This window comes from Penicillium nucicola (assembly GCF_028828085.1).
Source record: "Penicillium nucicola strain IBT 29836 chromosome Unknown utg000010l, whole genome shotgun sequence".
NCBI classification, from domain to species: Eukaryota; Fungi; Ascomycota; class Eurotiomycetes; order Eurotiales; family Aspergillaceae; genus Penicillium; species Penicillium nucicola.
This window is the reverse complement of record NW_026643134.1, coordinates 4,138,169-4,160,158: the sequence shown is the minus strand read 5'-3', so window position 1 is coordinate 4,160,158 and position 21,990 is coordinate 4,138,169. Positions and strand designations below refer to the sequence as shown.

Here is a 21,990-nt window from a genome sequence, read left to right as displayed (position 1 = left end):
AGAGATAGTCTTTTAATCGTGCATTTCCTGTGCCTTGGTTTGATTTGTGTTTTTCTGGGAGGAATGATATCACTGTAGCCTCTTCTTTTTTTGTATTTATGGATTGCATCCTCCTTTTGTCTCCCCTCTCATCATCTTCTCTCTTTCTCTACCCTCTCCTATAACACGATTCTTCCTACCTCCCAATTGCGCCGAATATGATCTTTTCTCTTATTTTCCCCTCTTGTTTGTTGACTCTTCACCTCCATGTCAATTTAGATAGGTACTGCAGTACTAAGTGTATAATAGGGAGTTTTGTTGAAGCCTGTCCTATCTGGGATCTTTTTTCTTCCTTGTAATAGTTTCGGCTGTTTCCTAGCTTGTAGTAAGCTCAGTCCGTATACAGTTCTATTTTTGCGACTTTGATAGAAAAAGCATTGTCAGATTTGAACAGATTGAAAAGACATTGTATTCAGCAAATAAAGTTATACCATGTGTGATGGTTTTTTTTAAAAAGTAATAAAATTAAAATCGGAACCCTCCTTTCAATATACACACTGCGCTCCGCCTTCGACTTGCATACTGTTCAAGACTGAACTTAGTTGTCCTTCTTACTGGCACGCTTGGGCTTCTTCGCCTCGACAGAGAAACGAGGCAGGAAGCGACCAACACGAGCCTGGTAGTCTTTGTACTCAGGGTACTTGCCCGCGCTGATGGTCTCAGTGAGACGGGTGCTTCCCTGGAAGATGGCAAGATAACCCAGGACACCCAGACCTGCCCAGTGGAAGTAGGTCTGAGTGTTATAACAAGACCATGCGTACAAGGTCACCCAAACGGCCTGTTCGGCGACAAAGTTGGGGTGACGGGACCAAGACCAGAGACCGCTGACAACGAAGCCACGCTCAAGATCCTCGGCATCGAACTGGCCCTTGTATTCACCGGGGATGCGCGCATTGGTCTGGTATTCCTGCTTGGCAGCCTGGAAGTTCCACTGCTGCTGATCGGCGAAGAATTCAATGACAATGAAGAAGAATGCGGCGCGGGAGAAAGCCAGGTCAGTGAGGCTGAAAGTCTCGCCGGTCTGGTTGTACGCCATAAGGACGAAGATGTAGGTGGGGGCGGTGATGAGGAGAAGCAACAGCGACTGAGCCACAGCAATGAAACTGAAGTTGAAGATCATGAACAAGAAGCTGTTGTTGACTTGACCGCGCACAATTTGCCAGCGGTAATCCTCCGAGCCGATCGAGTATCCTCCTTTGCGCCAGTAGTTGAAAGTCAACCGAGCCTATCGCAAGTTTCGGGTTAGCGCATATTAATAAAGAAATGACAATCTTGCTTACACTCCAGACCACGCTGATGATGGCGATCGTATCCAGAGCAGTTGTTTGGATGCCTGACAAACGGGCCCAAATGGCAAAATGCACGTTGTACAGCGCGGGGAGAATGCTCCAAAATCGGTCCACCTGCGAATAGTTGCGGTTGATCTCAGCGGCAATGAAGAACAGAGCAGCAAGAACACCGCCGAAAGCAACCGCGGAGACCAGAGGGTTGGTGGCGAGATATACAGCTTTCAGGTTATCGACATCGCGACCAGCTTCGAGCAAGCTGTCGGGAAGGTATCGCAGCTGTTCGAGGTAAGGAAGCACTGTGAGCTGAAAGGAAGTATAGTCCACGAGGGACGCCACCTGGGGAAGTGGTAAAGATGCCATGTTTAAGAATATCCTAAGAATACCGGAATCACACAAAGGCAAACAAACAGAGAGAAGAAAGATGGGAGGAAGTTATGTTTGGATTACCTCATCGGGCTTAGCTCCGGATCGGCTTTGCTTACATAGTTTTAGTTGCCTCAGGCATGCCTCGCGCGTCTTTCCACGATGTGACGAAACACACTTTCAGTAAGTTATGAACTCCATGTGATCCTTCGGGCTCATCATGGCTCGTAAGATCCTCTGTGTGGCAGAGAAGCCTGCCATTGCTCGCGCAGTGGCCACTCATCTTTCGGGTGGTTCTTTTCAAACAGTGAGTATCCTCCAGGGTTCAAGCTAGCAAAGGCTAAGATCAAGGTTAGCATCCAATTCGCGGGAATCAGTATGTGAAAAACTATGAGTTTGACTTCAACTTTGGTGGTGCTTGGGGCAATTGCTCTGTCACTATGACCAGTGTCATAGGCCACTTAACTGGCCTGGACTTTGACCGTCAGTATAAAGGCTGGCTTTCCTGTCCTCCAGGGTCACTGTTCGAGGCACCCGTGCAGGAAGACGTTGATAAGGTGGACAAAGCTCCTAGATTTGTTAGTTGAGTAGTGCTAACTTCTCCATTAGGACAAGCTACCAATCGCGGAAAACATTCGCAACCAAGCCAGGTACTCCAAGGCATTGTTCATCTGGACCGATTGTGACCGTGAAGGCGAACACATCGGCTCAGAAGTCCGTACCCAGGCCTTAAAAGGCAATTCTCGCATTGAGGTCAAGAGAGCCAAGTTCAGTAACACAGAGAGCGCGTAAGTCAGAAAATTGACTTGTTTTTTCAGGTCAATATTGATTTCTTTATAGCCATGTGCGTCGGGCTGCTCTGCAGCCAGTCAACCTTGATGACTATCAAGCAAATGCTGTAGCTGCCAGAATCGAGCTTGATCTTCGAATTGGTGCGGCATTCACACGTCTCCAGACGCTGCAACTACAAGCGGTAGTCGCCGCCTTGAAAGACAAGGTCATCAGCTATGGTGAGTTTATTCAAAATGTTATATCATAAGCATAGCTGATTATTGATAGGATCATGTCAATTTCCTACGTTGGGATTTGTTGTTGACCGATACTTGCGAGTGCAGAACTTCAAACCAGAAACGTTTTGGGGCATCAAAGTAATTCTTTCCCGAGAAAATAAGAAAGTCAACTTTCTCTGGAAGCGTGTGCATCTATTTGACCGAGCGGTTGTGACAATGATGCTAGAACGGTGTCTGACTGCAAAACAAGCTAAAGTCACAAAGGTGAACCAGAAGCCTACAAGCAAATGGCGGCCATTACCCTTGACAACCGTCGACCTACAGATGATGGGCTCTCGCTTTCTCCGGTTGGACAGTCAAACTATCATGAAGGTATATGAAATCTCATCAAACCTAATTACTAGATTGCTGACAAGCTTAACAGATAGCAGAAGCACTTTACACCAAGGGATACATCAGCTATCCCAGAACTGAAACAGATCAGTTTGACAAGGCGATTGACCTCAAGAAGCTAATTGAAAAGCAATATCCTGACAGCTCATGGGGACAATACGCGAAGGAGTGAGTAGTCCGTGTATTTTTTTTTGGTTCTTTTTTATGGCTAACAAAATTGCACAGCCTTGTCGATAGCAAGTTCAGAACTCCTCGATGGGGTCGTCACAATGATAAAGCCCATCCTCCCATTCATCCGGTGAGCTGGGTTTCACCTAATCAACTAAACGCCAATGAAAAGAAAGTGTACGAATTTGTGGTCCGTCGGTTCCTTGCCTGCTGCTCTGATGATGCCAAGGGCCAGAGTACAGAGATCGAGATCCAGTATGGAGATGAAATGTTTCATGCAAACGGTCTGATGGTGTTGGAGAGAAACTACTTGGATGTGTATGTCTACGATAAGTGGGAAAGTAGCCAACAGCTGCCAAAATTCGATCTAGGCGAGCTCTTTGAGCCAACAGAAGCCAATATGTTCGAAGGCAAGACTACTGCTCCGAACTATCTGACCGAACCCGAGCTCATCGGTTTGATGGATGCCAATGGAATTGGCACGGATGCTACTATGGCAGAGCATATCGCCAAGATCAAAGAACGTGAATACGTCGCCACAAACCAACGAGGCAGTGGCCGCACCTCAGTACAAGAACTTATTCCGACTCGTCTGGGAATTGCTCTTGTAGAGGGCTACGATAATGTTGTCACAGGCCTCCCGAATAGCGTGTCTCTCAGCAAGCCGTTTCTGCGCAAGGAGATGGAATTACGGATGCTTGAGATCTGCTCGGGTACCAAAACGCGGCAGGAGGTTGTGCAACAGAGCCTTGATATGTATCGGGAGGTTTTTATCCATACCCAACGGCGTATCAACATGCTGAAGTCTGCCTGTCGAAAATACCTCGTTGAAGAGGCTGCATCATGACTTGAAAACCTTATGATCCATCTTAATTGTTTCGAATGATACCAATAATAGACTACCTCATATCCTTGAGTGTTTCTTTGCCAGACGTGAGGCACCGCCGTACCCAGGCTTGATATAGTGGAGCAGCATAATATTATTATTGAAGGGCTGTTAGGATTTCGCAAAAGACCTGCTAGTGCAACAAGTTATGAATCCATACATGACATACTACGTTTAACTTGCTTCAAGTAAGACTCAGTTTGAAAGATGACTAAATGCTGATTCCAACTTGAACACGATATGTTCAATAACTCATGTAACTTACGTATCAAAAAGAAACAGCTCAATAATCAGTATCTAACATCCCAGGATACTCAACATAGATTCTGTTCTATCATTTAATAGTCTTTCTTCTTTCATCTGCCCATAAATCAACTTCGTACTTGTAGAAATCGACTTCACTGTCCATTTGATTCCGCAGTCTCGTCCGAGACTACGTGTCCATTCGATCCTCCGGTGGCATTTTGCACCGCATCATTCATACATTTCATCTCCCGCAAGATCTGGGGAACAACTTTCATAAGGTCTTCCACATCACCACCGATCTCCTCAAGTTTCTGGTCAATGACCTGCTGATTTTCTCTCTGATTGGTCTCAATGATTTTGGTAAAAGAACTGAATTGTTCTTCGCATTTGAACGCAAACGCGCCAAAAGTATCTCTCACATGTGCAAACTCTTCCCTGAATGTTGCTATATCCATTTGAAGTTGCTCGCAAACCGCAAGGATGACACTTTCTAGTAGCTTTTGAAGCTTCTGGAAGTCACTGTTGATTGATTGGTAAAGCCCTTCTCCCAAAACCGCCCTCGTGTCCGTGATTGAGTGCTTAAGCTGAACGATATTCAGTAGCAAGAAGAAAATGCCCGCGGCGAGAAAGACAAATGCAATGGTGGCGAGGGAAACGTTTCGTTCACTTGCTCGTCTGGCAAGCATAGTGTCCTTCTCGTTCTTCTCTAGAAGTTTCTCCAACAAGAAATCAGACATCTGGGTCTTGTCAGCCTTTCTCAAAAGTGCCTGTAGTAGGTAGTCTGTCATTTGATTTGAGGCGGTTGTGATAAGTGGACAGGAGGTCGGAGACGCCACAGGTCGAGTGTTGAGATGGAAAGACTTTTGTTCGGCATCTTTGTGCAGACTATACATGCCATGTTTTGAGTTTTCGAATTCAATTAGTTGTTGTAATTGCTGGTCTTGGTGGGAAATGGTGTCGTTCTTGGTGAAGACATAAGGGTGCAGTCGGCGTAATCCGTAAATTGACCCTACGACCTCCAGGGAACTAATACCGCGCATGAGGTATGAAGTTGTAGGTGAAATTGTAGTCAGAGGCACTGATTGCCAAAGGCCAAGGCCGTTCAGGCCGGCGAACATTGTGCCTAGCAGCCAAAGTTCGAGCATATTGTCAAGGTCAATTTTCGTAGACTGAGCGCTTCGAAAGGCTTGAATTTTGGTTAATCTTCCGAATATATTCAGGAAAGGGGGGAACCTTCCACGTCTTTCTCGGTGGCTTGGGGGTTTTATACACCGGAAGAATGCCAAAACCGCTGATGGGGTGAAAACAATAAATCTACATGGCTTTGTTCAGTACAAACATGAAAGAGCAGTGCTTCCATGAGTCTAAATTTGAATAGCTTTCAATCATGTAATAAAACGATTAATTGTATGTTTGGTTATCATGATTGGCTATGCGGCTGCATTGTTCCTTAAATGATCCCTTTATTGCCTTTGCTAGCGGTTTGATCATTATGCCCATGAAAGAGTGATTAATTTGGATGAAATAATACACAAGGCTTTCTGCTGACAATTTTTCAAAAGTAAATCCTAATTATATTGAGCTCCTTCGGCGTGATTATTTAGCCAAAAAGGAAACATAACCCGAAAGCAAGTGTAAGTCTTAGTGGAAGCGTCCAATATTCTTAGAGAAGGTCGCTTGTAGACCACTCACTTTCCTGGCCTAGAGTTCAAAAACTTTGTCCCGGTGAACACTGCAAATTTCTAAAGGGGCATGGGTTGTAAAATATGTCTAGGTGTATTAATTGAAACTTACCTCTAGTAAGAGATGGCAGGGGACTGGCGGGCAAGGGAAACATACCGCAGTAGACCAAAAAAAGAAAACGGAGTAAGACAATATCTTAAACAGAAAAACACATGTATACTAGTCTTGCATACACCAAGTGCTTGACCGGTATCTGTTCTCACGCGACATTTTGATGATCATTTGCGTCCAGTCTGGTGCTGCTAGTGCCCCGTGCAACCAGTTTGCGGCTGCAAATAGCCTGTTTGCGCCTGTTTATCCATTACTGCCTCTGTATGTGTTCCTCTGTGCTTAAACAGGTAACATATGAATATATCATAGAGTATTGAACTTGAATTTCTAGAATCTTGGGGGGGTCAGACAGCCTAGTTAGGAATGGGCCCCTAACGGGAGGCGTCAGTGGAGCAAGCCACTTATTATTCTCCGGCGGCTCCTTGTCGATCATGAAGTTACATTTCCAAGATTTGGTTCAGTGGCAACCTTCAATGAAAGATGTAAGAGAGGTCTGAACAAACCTGAGTCGGGCTTCCCCGCACTATTCAAAGTATCATGACGTATCCAGCCCTAACTTCTCCCCATGATAGGTCCGTCCGGAGATGATCACTTCTGGGACGCCTTGTATCAAAGTCGTATTGCTTCTATTGCTTGGTTTACTTTAGTCTAATTACAGAGTACACATCCTTCCTCCATGAGAGAGCTGCTCTTTGCTCTTCCCTGCTGGGTCGTCGGCTCGTCCGGCAGCTGCTTTACCAGTGGCAGAAAGGTCAATGAACCAATAGCTTTGTGAAGCAGGCGCCATTTTGGTCATACTGGCTGTCTTCGTCCATTTCAATCCAGCTATGTTACATGTACATAGACCCATTGTACTTTTAAGCGACCTGTGTCGCATAAGATTTGGCCCGGTCTCCAGCCAGATTGCAACCCTGTCAGATGCTGGCCGTGCTAGTATGTATGGAACTAGGACAAACGCGAAATTTTGCTCAATAGACTCCATAAAAGCATCCATGCTCTCCCCAAATCCCCACAATGGAAGATGTAAATGTTTTTCTACGCTAATGTCCTAGATTCTTGATGACAGGTAAATTGGCTATCAAGGTATGGAATTTCATCCGCAGGTCTTTGGTCTAGGCAAAAGTATCCTATTATAGGCTGACATGTCTCTCTCAAATCCATTGCAGATCAAAACAGCTCCTTTATTTTAACAGTATCCCTATATTTGACTTCTAAAAGATGAAGGAAGAAGAGATGGTCGATACAGCTGCGGAGAAAGGGGAGCACATAGAAACTCCAACATATGCGCACAGGGAAGACAAGTTAGAGCCTCTTCCCGATGTGGAAGATCGATCTCGGGGTCAGATCAACGCTGTATTCGAGAATCCTCTAGCTGGCATTCCTCGTGAGCAACTCTTCAAGGATGTTGCAGAATTCTGCCATAAGTATGACCTGATGGATCATCTTGAGACTTTCCAGAAAGGTGCTCTTATATCACAAGATCCTGCAAAGGCAACAAGTCTTCCGGAACTGACAGATAATGAGAGGGTGGCCCTTGAGCGTGAAATTACTCACAAGTGGTCACAGCCATGGCAGCTTTACTTCCTTGCCTGTATGTATTGAAGACAGAGCTACCTGTTGACTTGGCTAACTTTCAATTTTAAGCAATGTGTTCTCTTGCTGCTGCTGTTCAAGGTATGGACGAAACAGTCAATAATGGTGCTCAGGCCATTTACATGAAGCCAGATGTATGTGTCTCTTTATAACCCTATGTTGCTTTTGTTGACCAGCATACTCTCAGCAACTGAACATCACCACGGCAAATATCCAAGGCCTCGTTGTTGGCGCCCCATACTTAGCCTGTGCGATTCTCGGCTGCTGGCTTACCGAGCCTTTGAACCGCTTCTTCGCCAGACGCGGCACGATATTTATTTCATGCTTTATTGCAGCTGTAGCATCAGTTTGGGAAGGATTCTGCAATACCTGGGTCAATCTCTTCATTGCCCGCTTTGTTCTTGGATTGGGTATTGGTTCAAAATCAAGTACTGTGCCAGTATATGCCGCAGGTGAGTGCTGCTGACTAGGTCTTTGACTTCTACAATGTCTCACTCAGATATGTACAGAATGCTCACCCGCTCCAATCAGAGGAGCCCTCGTTATGATGTGGCAAATGTGGACAGCCTTCGGTATCATGCTGGGCAACATAATGGGTGTTGCATTCATGAGCCTGAGCCCAGATATTAGCTGGCGCCTCATGCTTGGATCGACCGTCGTTCTACCACTTATTGTCTGCGCTCAGGTCTACATCTGCCCTGAGTCCCCAAGATGGTTGATCCAGCATGGCAAGATCCAGAAGGCATATACCAACTTCCGCATCCTCAGACCTACCGATATCCAAGCGGCCAGAGATCTGTATTATGCACATGCAGGCGTTGAGCTTGAACGCAAGATCAACAAGGGCAAGAATTTCTTTACGATGTTCATGGAGCTATTCACTGTCCCTCGTAACCGTCGCGCTACATTGGCTAGCTGGATTGTGATGTTTATGCAGCAATTCTGTGGCGTGAACGTCATCGCCTACTATTCTACCTCCATCTTCACTGAAGCGGGATACAGTCTGACCAGCGGGCTATTGGCATCCATGGGAACTGGGATTTTGAATTGGATATTTGCCTTGCCGGCCTTCTTCACGATTGATACATGGGGTCGAAGAAATCTGTTGCTGTTTACCTTCCCATTCTTGGCTATCTTCCTACTCTGGTGTGGCTTTTCGTTCTGGATTGAAGCCGACAATGATTCCAGCAAAGCAAGAGTTGCAATGGTCACTACCGGCATGTATCTGTTCGAGATATTTTACTCTCCTGGTGAGGGACCTGTGCCTTTCACTTATTCTGCTGAGGCGTTTCCCCTGAGTGTTCGCGAAGTCGGTATGTCTTGGGCAACGGCAACTACCTGGTGCTTTAACTTCATTCTCTCTTTCACTTGGCCTCACCTTGTTGAGGCGTTCAAGCCTCAGGGTGCTTTCGGCTGGTATGCCGCTTGGTGTATAGCAGGCTGGTTTTTGGTGTTGTTGTTTGTACCGGAAACCAAAGGTCAGACCCCATAGTTGGCTCGTTCGAGATTGACGATACTAATTTTCTATTCTAGCTCTGACTTTGGAGGAGTTGGATCAGGTCTTCTCTGTCTCAACTCGCAAGCACGCTTCATACCAGATGAAGAATGCTTGGTGGCATTTCAGGGTTTGGATTCTTCGTCAGAACCCACCGCCATTGCCACCATTCTATCGCAACGCTGAACGGCTTGCTGAAGTGGGCAACTTTGGGTCAAAGTGATGGCTGCTCTTCCAGGTTTGTAATTGTCATGAGACATGGGTGATACTGTTTTGTTTTGCTTTGTTTTATTGATTCTATTTTGAAAATCTCACTTCTCATCTAGTACATTGATCTAGTCATCGAATGATGCCATCCAATTGCAGATCTCATTTGGTGGAACATTTTGATAGTAGAAATATTGAATCAATATTGTATTTCAGCCTAGGCTTACTGCTCCCCTCAGAATATGACTAGACACAACTTTTAAGCCTTAACATTCTCTCTTACCTGACGACATGATAACTGTGCAAGTGCTATGTATAAAGTTGCCCACCAATTTGACAAAATGATTCCTATTGACGACGGGGATAAATCATTCAAGCCTCTTGCTCAGTACAACACCGTAGTAGACTGTAGCAATAAAGCTGACCAAGTTGACCAGACTAGAGATGCCGTGCACACGACCGAACTTCTTGTTCAGAGCCAGCATCTCCTTGGAGTGAGGCGCCGGGTCGTAGCTCCGCTTGCCATCACGAGTTTCTGCAAGGGGTCAGAACATGAGAGCAGAAACACAATGCAGCAAATTCAATGGGAAGGCTTACCCTGGTGCTTCCGCTCGCGCATCACATTGATAGTGATAGGACGCAGAACGAACATGTTCACCAAACCGGTCACTGCCACGGTTGCCAAGGGCAGGAAGGTGTTGAGACGGTTCTCTGGCGCAGTCAAGCCAGAGAGTCCCAGAGTCTGTCCACCGTGAGAAGCGGTCAAGGCCACAACCACAGGTAAGGCTGTCTGCAGCGAAAAGTAGATGGGGAAGATGGCAGTCTGCAGACTAGCAAATTGGGGCCTCGGCAGGGCACGGAAAGCAACAAATCCTCCGACAAAAGACTATTGACTTGTTAGATGTATTTTCCACTATACAAGGTTTCACGTCTTCAAATGTGGCGTTAAGTCTAGGACTTACCTGGAAGAACTGGGTTCCCAGAAGAGTGCCATAGCTGTATTATGTGTCAGATGAGGCCCAATACGTAGAGAGAAACAAACCTCAGGACATGGTATGGGCGTGGGTCATTCATATTTCAGGATATATGGAGATGCGAGTATCTATGATGTTGGCCCGAGGGGAAGACTGGATTGCTGGCCTGAATTCCACGGCCGCAACAGAACAAACACGGGTGATGTCATGTGCCTTCGCGTCTGAGCCTAAACCGAATGTGGAAATATCGCGCGTCTGCCTGGACGTTGTGTTGTCTTGGGGCGATTTGGAGTAATTCTCTTTCCACTCTCAACACTTCATCATGGCAGAAAAAGAGGCTACAGTCTACATTGTGGACATGGGAAAGTCCATGGGCGAGCGCCACCATGGCCGGTCGGTGACCGACCTCGAATGGGCCATGCAGTATGTCTGGGATAGAATCACCGCCACGGTATGTGACTTACAACAAATTACATACAGCTGCTGACTGGATAACTTAGGTGGCTACAGGTCGCAAGACTGCTACATTGGCTGTGGTTGGACTCAGGACAGACGGTGGGTTGTACTCTATTCCGTTCCTGGTCCTATCTAACTAGTGTGCAACACCAGAAACTCGCAATGAGCTCGATGAAGAGGCCAACTACCATAATATCTCGGTTCTCTCGGATTTAGGACAGTATGGTTGAATGAAATGTCTGTCTCGTGCCGAGTTTCTTGCTAATCCCTTGTTAGATGCCTCATGCCTGACATTCGGAAGCTCCGAGAATCTATCAAGCCTAGTCGAACTAACAGAGGCGATGGTATGCAACTCATCGATTATTTGAAATCTCGTGTCTAACTATGTCAAAGCTATCTCTTCAATTGTCATTGCCATGCAGATGATTATCACGTACTGCAAAAAGCTCAAATACAAGCGAAAGATTGTTTTGGTGACCAACGGTACCGGCTCTATGAGCAGCGAAGGCCTCAAGAGTATCGTTTCAAAACTTCAGGAAGACAACATTGAGCTGGTAATCATGTATGTCTCCTATTCGGTAGTACTATATCAGAGCTAATGCTGTACAGTGGGGCTGATTTTGACGATCCTGAGTATGGCGTCAAGGAAGAGGACAAAGACAGTGCAAAGGTGATTAAATCGCTCTTGCACATTGAAAACAAAAACCTGCTGACCGTTGTAATATAGGCTGAAAACGAAGCTCTTCTTCGTGTACTTGCTGAAGATTGTGATGGAGTATATGGAACGCTTGAGCAAGCCGTCTCAGAGCTGGACATTCCTCGAATCAAGGTGACCAAGAGTATGCCATCCTTCAAAGGGCATCTACAGCTTGGTAACTCAGAAGAGTACGAAACGGCAATACGCATACCCGTTGCGCGATACTTTCGCACCTACGTTGCCAAACCGCCCTCAGCGAGCTCCTTCGTGTTGCGCTCCGGAACAGAAGCTGAACAAGACTCTGCCCCCGGGAGCCAGGCTCCGGGTGAAAGCGATACACTGACAACAGTACGAATGTCGCGGATCTATCAAATAAACGATCCAAATGCTCCGGGTGGAAAGACAGACGTGGAGCGAGATGATTTGGCGAAGGGTTACCAGTACGGACGAACGGCAGTTGCTATCGAGCAGACGGATGAGAATGTCACGAATCTGGAGACTTTTGCAGGCATGGAAATCATTGGCTTCATTCAAAGTGACAAGGTATGTCTTCGCTCTGATAGTTGTCCTGTGGTGGCTAATCTCCTGTACAGTATGATCGGTACTTGCACATGTCCAACACCAACGTCATTATCGCTGAGCGGGCAAATGACGCTGCATCACTTGCATTGTCCTCTATCATCCATGCACTATATGAGCTGGAGTCATATGCCGTTGCTCGGCTAGTGGCCAAAGAAAACAAGCCCCCTTTGCTTATCTTGCTGGCCCCTTCTATCGAGCCAGACTATGAGTGCTTGATTGAAGTACAGCTTCCCTTCACGGAAGATGTGCGGTCATACCGCTTTCCGCCTCTGGATAAAATCATCACAGTCTCTGGTAAAGTGGTGACTGAGCACCGCAACCTCCCAAGTGACAGCTTGAGGGATGCAATGAGCGATTACGTGGATAGTATGGAGCTAGAAACCACAAATGACGAAGGGTGAGTAAATCGCATGGAATGTGCTGTTTATCAGCTAACAAGTCAACTCAGCGAGCCCACTAATGAACTTCCAATCGACGAATCATTCTCCCCATTACTGCACCGCCTGGAATCAGCTGTTCGATACCGTGCAGTGCATCCGACTGATCCAGTCCTCGATCCATCAGAACGCCTGACGCAATTCGCCCAGCCCTCAGAAGAATTGATAAGGAAATCGAAATCCTATCTAGAAAGATTGATCTCCACAGCAGATATCAAGAAGGGTAAAATCTCCTCCGTCTAAAAAGCCCCTTCCCCAAAGAAATCAACACTGATCAAAACATAGTCCCGCCAAAAGCAAAGGGCCGCAAACGTCAACGCGAAACCGAGAAACCCCTCTCAGGCCTAGACGTCGACGCCCTCCTAAGCCTAGAACCAAAGCGCACAAAGATCTCCGCAGAGAACGCCATCCCAGAATTCAAGCAAACCCTCTCACGCGCCGATAGCATCGACACAATCCACGACGCCGTAAAGCAAATGGCTGACATCATCGAGATCCAGATTAAGCACAGTCTTGGCGACTCCAACTACGATCGAGTCATCGAGGGACTCGGCACTATGCGCGAGGAGCTGGTAGATTACGAAGAGCCTATTCCTTATAATGACTTCCTGCGTAGGCTCAAGGGCAAGTTAGTGGCGGAGGAGCTCGGTGGGGATCGAAGGGAGTTGTGGTGGCTTGTTCGGCGGAATAAGCTAGGGCTTATTGATAAGAATATTGTGGAGAGTTCGGATATTTCTGATGTTGAGGCTCAGGAGGTAAGTTTGGTTCTTTTTAGTAGACTTTGGATTTGGTGCTAACGTTGCATGTAGTTCCTAACTGCTAACTAGGGTAAAGAGTCCAATGCTGATTTCTTGTATTGGTTTTGAGCTCAATCCAGTTATGCATAGCATAGCAATGAATCAAACTGGATCATGGTGCCAGTTTTGCGGTTTTTCACCAGTATATCCCTTGTTTGAATATAAAAAAGTATCAAACTTTACTTCCTGCTCGCACCGCCGTTCCGGTGCCATATGATTAACCTTGACCAAGCAATCTGAAATCCATGCGGCTTCTTGAGCATAGAATTAAGGTAAAGGTTCGAGTTTACATCTCACATACAACAACTTACCAAAACATCATGTGGTCCAGTCGGTCTGTTATACAGGGATACCCAATCAACAGCGCATATCCAGCTACGCCAGTAGGTTTTACATTATGAATTAATGTAATGTAGGTTTGGCGTTCGTTCTAAAGATGAAGAAGTCGTTTGTGAATGATAAATATGTGGAAGAATTGACAAAGCCTAGGAACGTTATTGTCATATCGACATAGAATTGACACGTAAAGACCAAAAAAACTGTAATCAAACACCATGCAATAGACACGAGAAATCGTGATAGTTTGCAAGACGTCTCACAGTAATAGAAACCGGAGAACCAAACGCCGTGCAAAACATGCCCAAAAACCAACATTCGCTCCGGAGGAAACCAGAAAAACAAGCCAGTCCGAAAAAAGAAAATTGAAACATTAAACAGCATCCAGATGCAACGTGAAAAAAAGGGGTATGCAAGAAAATTTATCCCAGCGGGACTTGAAGAAAGGAACAGAAACCACACGTGATGACCTTGCAAGGCTCCTGAGAACAAGGCATGTCAATTTCAGTGGACAGTCTTGGCTACCCGAGCAGGGCTGATGGAGTTGCTACCAACTCGGCCACTGGTCTTGCGAACTCCGCGAGCATCACTGCTACGAGTACTGTCTGTTGCTCGTCGAGGGCTAGATCGAACCTTGCTGACAGAGATCGGCGCAGCACCGCCGCTCTTTCGACTAACAGGAGTCTTGGGGTTCGCATTGTAGTTTTCTTGGTCCTCGTGGTTGCTATCGGCCAGAGTGTAGCTAGCAGTGACAGTGGCAGAGTAGCTGATCGATCTCGAAGTGGGAGAAGCGACGGGGGATCGCGATGAGCGCTTGGCTAGCCTGCGAAGTTGAATCTCTTCCTCACTCTCGCTGCCCTCGTTGCTCTTTCGGTGGGTGCGATGGCGTTGTTCACTTTCAACAGTCAAAGAGCCAGAAGTGGTCCGAGAGTAAGGGTGGTGTCGTGAATCCTTGCGGTGTGACTTTCGGGGTTGACCAGGAGTGGGTGCAGGAAGGTTTTCTTCAGTATAAGCACTGGCTTCATTTTGATCGATCTCCCCAAGGGCCGCGCGCTTGGAGTGACTGTTGTTGGGAGGGGTGGACACCACTCCGTTGCTGCTGCGCTTCTTTGTGGAGACACGAGGAGTAACAGGAGTGGACTGAGCATACTTCTCGCGCATTGAATCTTCGAACCACCATTCGCGGAATGCACCCTGATTGAGGTGCAACCAGTGCTGCTGGGGTCCAACAACCATACCAGGGCGCATGAATCTCATGAAGGCAATGACCTCATTGGCAGTGAAGCCGTATTTGTAGATCAGATAGGCACCAATTAGACATCCAGTGCGGCCAAGACCTGCCTTGCAATGAACAGCAATTCCCTTTTTCTTGATGGTAATCATCTCGTGCGCCATTTTAATAAAGCGACGAACGAGCTGCAGGGGAGGGCAAGTTCCGTCTTCGAAGATCATATCGATATGGGAGATACCAAGTGCGGTGAAATAAGACGGACAGTAGAGCTCGGAATTCAAGCGCACAACCAGACCAACGTTGCGGGAGGAGAAATGCGCCAGGACATTCTTGAAGGGCGTAGGAATCTTGGCGGAGGAAATCTCCGAGATAGAGGAAGGCAATGCATCGTATTCGGCAGTGTTCATGGGAATGGGCTCCACGGGCTGTTGTTGAGGAGAGGCAAAGGCAAGGAAATCAGGTGTAACCCAGTTAAAGTCACCCATGTCGACTCGCTCAAACTTCTCATATTCTTCGAGGTTGAAATCACGAAGTCCGCAAAGTGACTGTTCCTTGGCTTTCCACACACCATAAACTACATCCTGAATGTTCAAGATGAAGTCGGCTTGGCTATATCCAGCATCACGGAATGGCATGTAAGGAGGATCGGCCTGCGCAATTGGTGCCAAAGCCAGATGAGGCGGCCAAGATTGAATCATCACCATGTAGCATGCCACAAGACAGGCTGCATTTGCGCGACTGCGGGCATCAGTCTTGCTGTAGAAAACGACTGGGCGATCGCTGTTGGCCGGGTCGCCCAGGATCTCATGGAACAAAACGGCAAAGCGGTACAAATGTCCAATGTGAAGCGGGCCGAAATCGGCGTGGAAAGCATTGTAGAGAAGGGTGTCATCAATCGTGAAATAGACGGGGGAGCGGCGCTTGCTCGGAGTGGAGGGCTGGGCGCGTGCCCTCTTGCTTGGAGACTTGGGCGCATCCAAATGGAAAGGGAACGGGGTTCGCGAGCTCGGTGCAGAGTCGTAAGAGGCCAAGTACAGACGATCTAGCAAATATCCAAGTTTAGTTCACGATGTCGGATGAAAACCAGCCAGTTGGAAACAGATCGCACTAACCTTGAATGTACTCGATCATTTGGCCGCCGTGGTTCAAGTCGGTAGTCATTATGTTCTTTCTTTGCTTGAATACCCGATGTAAATCGTGTGACGCTCAAGTTGGATCTTGTCAAGATACCGTTTGCAGGAAGTTGTGCGTTGGTGTGACTCGATGTCGCCAATTGTAAGAGTATCGGAGAACTAAACGTTCATGATCCGATCAACCAAGACTAAGAATAAAAATCAAGAGTAGAGGAAGCCTGTACAGGAGGGGTCCAGAAGAAAAGGAAATCAACAACAAGTCCGGGTTTCATGATGTTTGGGGCAGCTGCCATGCCATTATGTTGTGCCTTTCCTCATTGGGCCTAGCGACGTCTGTTGACGTGACAACCGTGCCGCCTCAGGCAGAAGCTGATGCCTGTGGCATTCCACAAACAAAAACATCACAACATGCAAACGGTGCAATTTGTGCAAACCAGGCAAACACAACCCAAACATAACATAACCATAACACTGGTTCAGTTAGTTACTTACTTACCCTTTTCTCCGGTTCTCACTCGAGGCCTCATCATTGGGCTGCCTACATTCCGCCAGGCAAATGTGTCGCGAATGGGCATTAGTTTGCCTGTTTCGATATCCCATGACGGAATGGATCATACAATCTAGGAAGGCCATAGATGCCTTCCCGTGCGCGATCTCGATATTCTTCCTGGACCTTTAATACAACGCCATTCTGCATTCTCCCTTGAATCACATTGTCTTTCCAAACACCCCATTAGTAGCGGTTTACTGAGCACAGCTTTGCCGAGATGCGAGCACATGCTTGGGCCGCTTCGGTCTAACAGTAAAAGAGTGGAGATTCCCGGTGATCTATCCAGCCAGTTCGCTTTAAAAAAACCCTCAATATGTAATCCCGGCTGCCTATATTCTACAGTTCATGGCTCACTGCTTGGTCTGGAATTGTGGCTATCACATTCTATTGCTGTTTGTGGCGAATTTACGCTTGACTGATCACACGGATTTTATATCGGACCCATTGTGTCTCGCGCTTTCACGTTCCCAGCCAAGTACTCACGCTACTGTACGCGTCGGGATTATAAGTTCAGTGTTGCTAACCAGGTATCACCTTGATTCTGTCCATACTTTCGCTCATTTCATTCTCTCGTCCACCCAGAAGGCTTCATTCTTCCGGTTCGCATTAGGACAACACCGACTTCAACGCAAGGATACAGTAAGTTCATTGACGGCAAACTATTCACTGATAAACTTCGAATGTTCCACTTTGTAAAAGTCACGTTTGGTCCGCTACTCCCTACTGAGCGTTGAGATGATCGACAACAGTCCAACAAGTGGATTCGTCGAGTCCCCGCTTAAAGCGCCACCCTTACCTGAGCTTATTCGCTACGATGTCAAAGCCATCATCCCTCACTTCGATGCTCTAACATAGTCGTTTGTGTACGCATCGTACTAATGTATCATTGGGCATAGCATGTGATTCCAACAGTTGTCGGTGGACATGCTAGCACTGCAATTCTGTCCTCATTCAGCCCACTGTAAACAAGAACTATAAAGTACAACATTGTGCATTTTCAACTTTGTCGCAGTAACTGAAATAAGGATCTCATCAAACAGATTAAACGTCTTGTAGTGTGCTTCTTAGTTTATCCTTACTGTTCCGGCACTTCCCCGGGCATTTGCACGCCCTATCATTTTATCAAATTAGTTTGATTGGATCCCATGTGGGCGCGCCACAAACCCCTTGGTTCGTACAATTTCCGCTGAGGCGACAGTAAGTCCGCGGCTTTACAGATGGCACGCTAGCGCCGATCGTGGTTATTCTCAGGTTGAACGAATAACAAGCAGACGGTCAAAACATCGACCCTGAGGATCCCTAGCGCGAGGGAGATCCCTTGGGGGGGAAGAATAAACAAACCCTTGGAGTTGTATATAATGCCACCTACAGGTCCGCCTACTCGAGTTTCGTTCTGTTTTATACAAGTCACTCCTTCACTTCCAGTCACTCTTTTCGACTTCTACCTTTGAACACACCTACCTCACCAAGTCACTCTTTTGAAACCTCCGATCTAGTTCACAATCACCGAAATGAAGTTCACTGGACTCGCCATTTCTCTTGCATTTGCTGGCCTGTCCTACGGCGGCACCATCCCTATCGCGGGGGGCGCTCTCCGTGATGTAGAGGGCACTATTGGTAATGCTCAGGCTGCCACGTCCAACCTCGTTGCTCCTGTCGTGACTACTGCTGGTGGATTGGCCAGCGGTCTGAAGCGTGATCTTGGTGATGCCGCTGGTGAGACTGTGGAGGCTGTTCCTAGTGTTCTCAACGAGGCTACTGGCATTGCTGGCGGTGCCGCTGGAACCGTTGAGAGCACCAGCTCGGGCCTTGTTCTCACTGCGGAGCACGGCATTGAGCATGCCATTCCTCAAAAGCGCGAATTCACTGATTCTATTGGACAAACCGTCGAGGCCGTTCCTAGTGTCGTCAATGGCGCTACCGATATTGCCGGCAGCGCTGTCGGAACCGTTGAAAGCACTGTCTCCAATGGCGCTAACACTGCGGAAAAGGTCGTTTCTGGTGTCAGTTCCGGCAAGCGTGATGTTGACGGCATTGTTGGCACCCTCGCTGGTACCATTGGTAGCACTGCTGGTAGCACCGTTGGTAGCACCGTTGGCAGTACTGTCGGAAGCACTGTCCCTGCCACCGTTGGTGGTAAGTACCCATTGTTCACTCCTTGATGATTGTAAGCTAACTTATACACAGAAGTAACTTCTGGTATCGATGGTCTGGGTAAGCGACAGGATCGTCCCGCTCACGGCATTGACTCAGCGGCTCTGAACACTGTCGGCCAGGTCACTTCCCACCCCACCGGTCTTATCCGTTCCCTCGTTGGCCTCAAGCGCGCTGTCGACATTGGTGAGATTACCAAGGGTCAGCTTGCTGAGTTCCCTGCTCTTCAATCGCTGGTTGCTTTCCTCTAAAGTCGCTCTGACACGACCATGATTTGGGCTTGGAGTGAGACATAATCAAGACTACATGACCCAGCCCGCCGTGGTTATATATTCATGTTGACTACTTTATTTGAGTTGTGTTGAATACTCCTTGGATACTTTCTATCTTCTTCTTCTTCTCAAAGATCATGCTTGATCCAGCTTTTATGTACTATACCATCCCTTCATGAGTGAGCTTTATATTTCTACGATTTAACATGAGTAATTTCCACGGAAAGCATCCTTTTACAAGATAAAATCCATTGTTTTGGCCTTGATTTGATGTAAAATGGTTCTATTATCTGACGATTATCGTATCATATCGTCTATACTGAAATATAACTGCCAGATCATTCGTTCTCGACAACTCTTAGGGCAACCCTTGGAACTATACAAAAGCTGAGTCATCACTTTCAGCCCCTCCACGATTCCGCCCGCGAAATGTCCAACCGCATCATGAACACATCCAATTGACCACAAGAACCCCGTGTACTCGCCTCGCCGAACTTGCAAAACCCTCATCCATATTCAGAATTTCCAGTCCCAATAACACACCATGACTCTCGAATCAAACAACCCCGAGTTCCCCTACTCATTGTACGAACGCATTTACTTAAAAGTCCAGGACTACTGAGGCTAACACGCAAACCCTAGAACAATCTCCCTTCCCCTTCCAACAAATCGCCTCGCTTCCTCTGCCCTGCGCACCCTAGATGTCGACTCAGAATTGTCCCCTTTCGTGCGTCGCACACTCAGTCTCGAATCCCCAACTTCAACTGCTGCCTCGGAGCACAAAGAAAAGAAACTGAAGCAAGACCCCGATGAATCGAAGACTATCTTGAAGACTACATACTACGCGACGACCAATCGAATGTTGCGTGTTGCTGTCAATGGGTTCATGGAGAGTTTGGGTGTTATCCTTGGTGTTATGGCTGAATTGGACGTTGATGTACTCAAAGCTGAGATGGAGGGTTGAACCGACGACACTGAGCAACGAAAAATATGCTAGAATTGATGGGTGTCTATTTCCGGACTCATGGCAGTTGCTTGTACTTGAGGCTGATCCTGGTCATGTCTACTGCGAGATCCACATAGCCTCAAGACTCGAACCCTGTTTGTCTACACTCTTACCATCGTCCACCATGGCTTGAACCTTTTCACGACTTGACACTACGGTGAGACAGAACTTGGGTCTATTCCTTGATTGGTCTTTGCAACACCATGAGAGTTGATTCTTAATCCGTGGCAAGGTTTCCGCCAAAATGCCTTCATTACTGGATTGGAGACGTTTGTTGGGCACTGTGACTGCTCCGCTCAGGACCTTTTCGCTACTTTCAATTACGTCGTTTGCCGAGTCGCATGTTTCGTGTGCGGTATGGATTTGCGGGGTTCTCAGCCTGTGGTAGCTGGAAATTTAGCAACATAGATATCCAAATAGTCCATATTGAATACAACACACCAACAGCTCGCTACGTCTTTAATGGTATCTAAGTAAGCATACAGTATCACTCTGTTGACCACCACTAAGAAGTGGCTGATTACCACAAATTTCGGTGGACAATATATTTCTGCAGCATCTTTCAATATCTTTGGGTGGACTGCAAAATTTTTACCAGTACTAGCGCTCCGAGATAGAAGTAATTATGCCCAGTCTCTATAGATCATTAAGCTCAAAGCCAAACAAATTAGGCTCAAGCAGTGCACAAAATTATGCGCAGACGGTCTAGGTTCGCAAGATGACCAATGGCGCAGCCAATAAAGTGGCACCTGAAAGACATCGGCTCGGACAGTTAGCTACTTCCGGCGGCACTAGAACAATCCGTGCCCAGACCCACGGCCAATTGGTAAGAAAGTGATTTGACCTCGGTTGAGTGCAGAGTACAAGAACACCATGTTCGCGTTTTCGCCTCAGCGGTGTTCCTTCAATACTGCCAAGTCCTTCCGTCTATCAACGACGTCATTGTACAACTCGTCCCCGCGCGTCCTCTCCCAACCTTCTTTTGTGCACCAAACAAGCAAAATGTCTTCCGCTACCTCTTTCTATGACTTTGAGCCCGCTGACAGTATGTAAATCCCATGCTGACCACCATACGTCTATCCATATCATGTCCCTTCGTTCCCCACGATCCAGCGATTCAACCCCCTTGAAAACTATCAGCTAACCCAGTATTTCCCCACCAGAGAAGGGCACCCCCTTCCCCCTCTCTTCTCTCTCTGGCAAGGTCGTGCTGGTCGTGAACACCGCCTCAAAGTGTGGCTTCACACCGCAGTTCGAAGGCCTGGAGAAGCTCTACAAGGACCTGTCGAAGAAGTACCCAGAGGACTTCACAATCATCGGCTTCCCCTGCAACCAGTTCGGCAGCCAAGATCCTGGCAGCGACGATGAAATCCAGTCCTTCTGCCAACTCAACTATGGCGTCTCCTTCCCCGTGTTGGGAAAGCTCGATGTGAACGGCGATAACGCCGCACCTGTGTGGACCTGGATGAAGGAGCAGCAGCCTGGTATCATGGGCCTCAAGCGTGTCAAGTGGAACTTTGAGAAGTTCCTTGTTTCTGCTGATGGCAAGGTTGTTGGACGTTGGGCTACTACCACTAAGCCTGAGGGTTTGGAGAGCACTATTGTGCAGGAGCTTGAGAAGGCCAAGAAGGCTGGTACTCTTGCTTCGTTGAAGAAGGGCGATGCTCCCGCTGCCACCGAAGCTTAGTTGGCTTGAAGGACTGGCTTTGTTTATTTCGGTTTCATTTCGGTTTCATTTGTATCTATAGCCCGGTGTTTCTGTCTCTGACATACTGGTCTCTTTTTTTTCCGGCTCGGAAGGGGATTCTTTTAAAGTGATAATGATAATTCGTATCGATGTCCGTCATTTAGTTTTTATCAATTCGTAATCCACTAGTCTCCC

General features: G+C 47.2%; 10 protein-coding genes across 10 annotated transcripts; 6 read left to right on the top strand and 4 right to left on the bottom strand.

Moving 5' to 3' along the window:
• Positions 1-577: 577 nt before the first annotated feature.
• N7511_010152 (DUF1295 domain protein) lies at positions 578-1,688 on the bottom strand (the record flags this gene model as incomplete). Its single annotated transcript, XM_057132529.1, has 2 exons — positions 578-1,264; positions 1,320-1,688. 2 exons carry the CDS (start codon positions 1,686-1,688, stop codon positions 578-580), a joined length of 1,056 nt encoding a protein of 351 aa, XP_056980517.1.
• Positions 1,689-1,911: 223 nt separating this feature from the next.
• Positions 1,912-4,109, top strand: N7511_010151 (DNA topoisomerase 3; the record flags this gene model as incomplete). The annotated part of the gene is made up of 7 exons (XM_057132528.1): positions 1,912-1,998; positions 2,048-2,269; positions 2,301-2,479; positions 2,532-2,701; positions 2,751-3,073; positions 3,126-3,262; positions 3,320-4,109. 7 exons carry the CDS (start codon positions 1,912-1,914, stop codon positions 4,107-4,109), a joined length of 1,908 nt encoding a protein of 635 aa, XP_056980516.1.
• A 437-nt stretch (positions 4,110-4,546) lies between these two features.
• N7511_010150 (uncharacterized protein) lies at positions 4,547-5,539 on the bottom strand (the record flags this gene model as incomplete). Its single annotated transcript, XM_057132527.1, has 1 exon — positions 4,547-5,539. One exon carries the CDS (start codon positions 5,537-5,539, stop codon positions 4,547-4,549), a length of 993 nt encoding a protein of 330 aa, XP_056980515.1.
• Positions 5,540-7,406: 1,867 nt separating this feature from the next.
• On the top strand, positions 7,407-9,499 carry N7511_010149 (sugar porter family MFS transporter; the record flags this gene model as incomplete). Its single annotated transcript, XM_057132526.1, has 5 exons — positions 7,407-7,779; positions 7,833-7,915; positions 7,969-8,233; positions 8,291-9,259; positions 9,315-9,499. 5 exons carry the CDS (start codon positions 7,407-7,409, stop codon positions 9,497-9,499), a joined length of 1,875 nt encoding a protein of 624 aa, XP_056980514.1.
• Positions 9,500-9,851: 352 nt separating this feature from the next.
• N7511_010148 (DUF4149 domain-containing protein) lies at positions 9,852-10,557 on the bottom strand (the record flags this gene model as incomplete). Its single annotated transcript, XM_057132525.1, has 4 exons — positions 9,852-10,018; positions 10,081-10,369; positions 10,446-10,479; positions 10,526-10,557. 4 exons carry the CDS (start codon positions 10,555-10,557, stop codon positions 9,852-9,854), a joined length of 522 nt encoding a protein of 173 aa, XP_056980513.1.
• A 222-nt stretch (positions 10,558-10,779) lies between these two features.
• On the top strand, positions 10,780-13,456 carry N7511_010147 (ATP-dependent DNA helicase 2 subunit KU80; the record flags this gene model as incomplete). The annotated part of the gene is made up of 11 exons (XM_057132524.1): positions 10,780-10,908; positions 10,958-11,012; positions 11,067-11,133; positions 11,190-11,257; positions 11,307-11,475; positions 11,523-11,583; positions 11,641-12,153; positions 12,204-12,589; positions 12,641-12,852; positions 12,915-13,384; positions 13,439-13,456. The coding sequence occupies 11 exons, from the start codon at positions 10,780-10,782 to the stop codon at positions 13,454-13,456; spliced, it is 2,148 nt and encodes a 715-aa protein (XP_056980512.1).
• Positions 13,457-14,266: 810 nt separating this feature from the next.
• On the bottom strand, positions 14,267-16,154 carry cdcA (phosphoprotein phosphatase CDC14; the record flags this gene model as incomplete). Its single annotated transcript, XM_057132523.1, has 2 exons — positions 14,267-16,035; positions 16,106-16,154. The coding sequence occupies 2 exons, from the start codon at positions 16,152-16,154 to the stop codon at positions 14,267-14,269; spliced, it is 1,818 nt and encodes a 605-aa protein (XP_056980511.1).
• A 2,033-nt stretch (positions 16,155-18,187) lies between these two features.
• Positions 18,188-19,081, top strand: N7511_010145 (uncharacterized protein; the record flags this gene model as incomplete). The annotated part of the gene is made up of 2 exons (XM_057132522.1): positions 18,188-18,812; positions 18,864-19,081. The coding sequence occupies 2 exons, from the start codon at positions 18,188-18,190 to the stop codon at positions 19,079-19,081; spliced, it is 843 nt and encodes a 280-aa protein (XP_056980510.1).
• Positions 19,082-19,646: 565 nt separating this feature from the next.
• Positions 19,647-20,066, top strand: N7511_010144 (CTAG/PCC1 family protein; the record flags this gene model as incomplete). The annotated part of the gene is made up of 2 exons (XM_057132521.1): positions 19,647-19,687; positions 19,745-20,066. The coding sequence occupies 2 exons, from the start codon at positions 19,647-19,649 to the stop codon at positions 20,064-20,066; spliced, it is 363 nt and encodes a 120-aa protein (XP_056980509.1).
• Positions 20,067-21,110: 1,044 nt separating this feature from the next.
• Positions 21,111-21,795, top strand: N7511_010143 (glutathione peroxidase; the record flags this gene model as incomplete). The annotated part of the gene is made up of 2 exons (XM_057132520.1): positions 21,111-21,153; positions 21,272-21,795. The coding sequence occupies 2 exons, from the start codon at positions 21,111-21,113 to the stop codon at positions 21,793-21,795; spliced, it is 567 nt and encodes a 188-aa protein (XP_056980508.1).
• Positions 21,796-21,990: the final 195 nt, after the last annotated feature.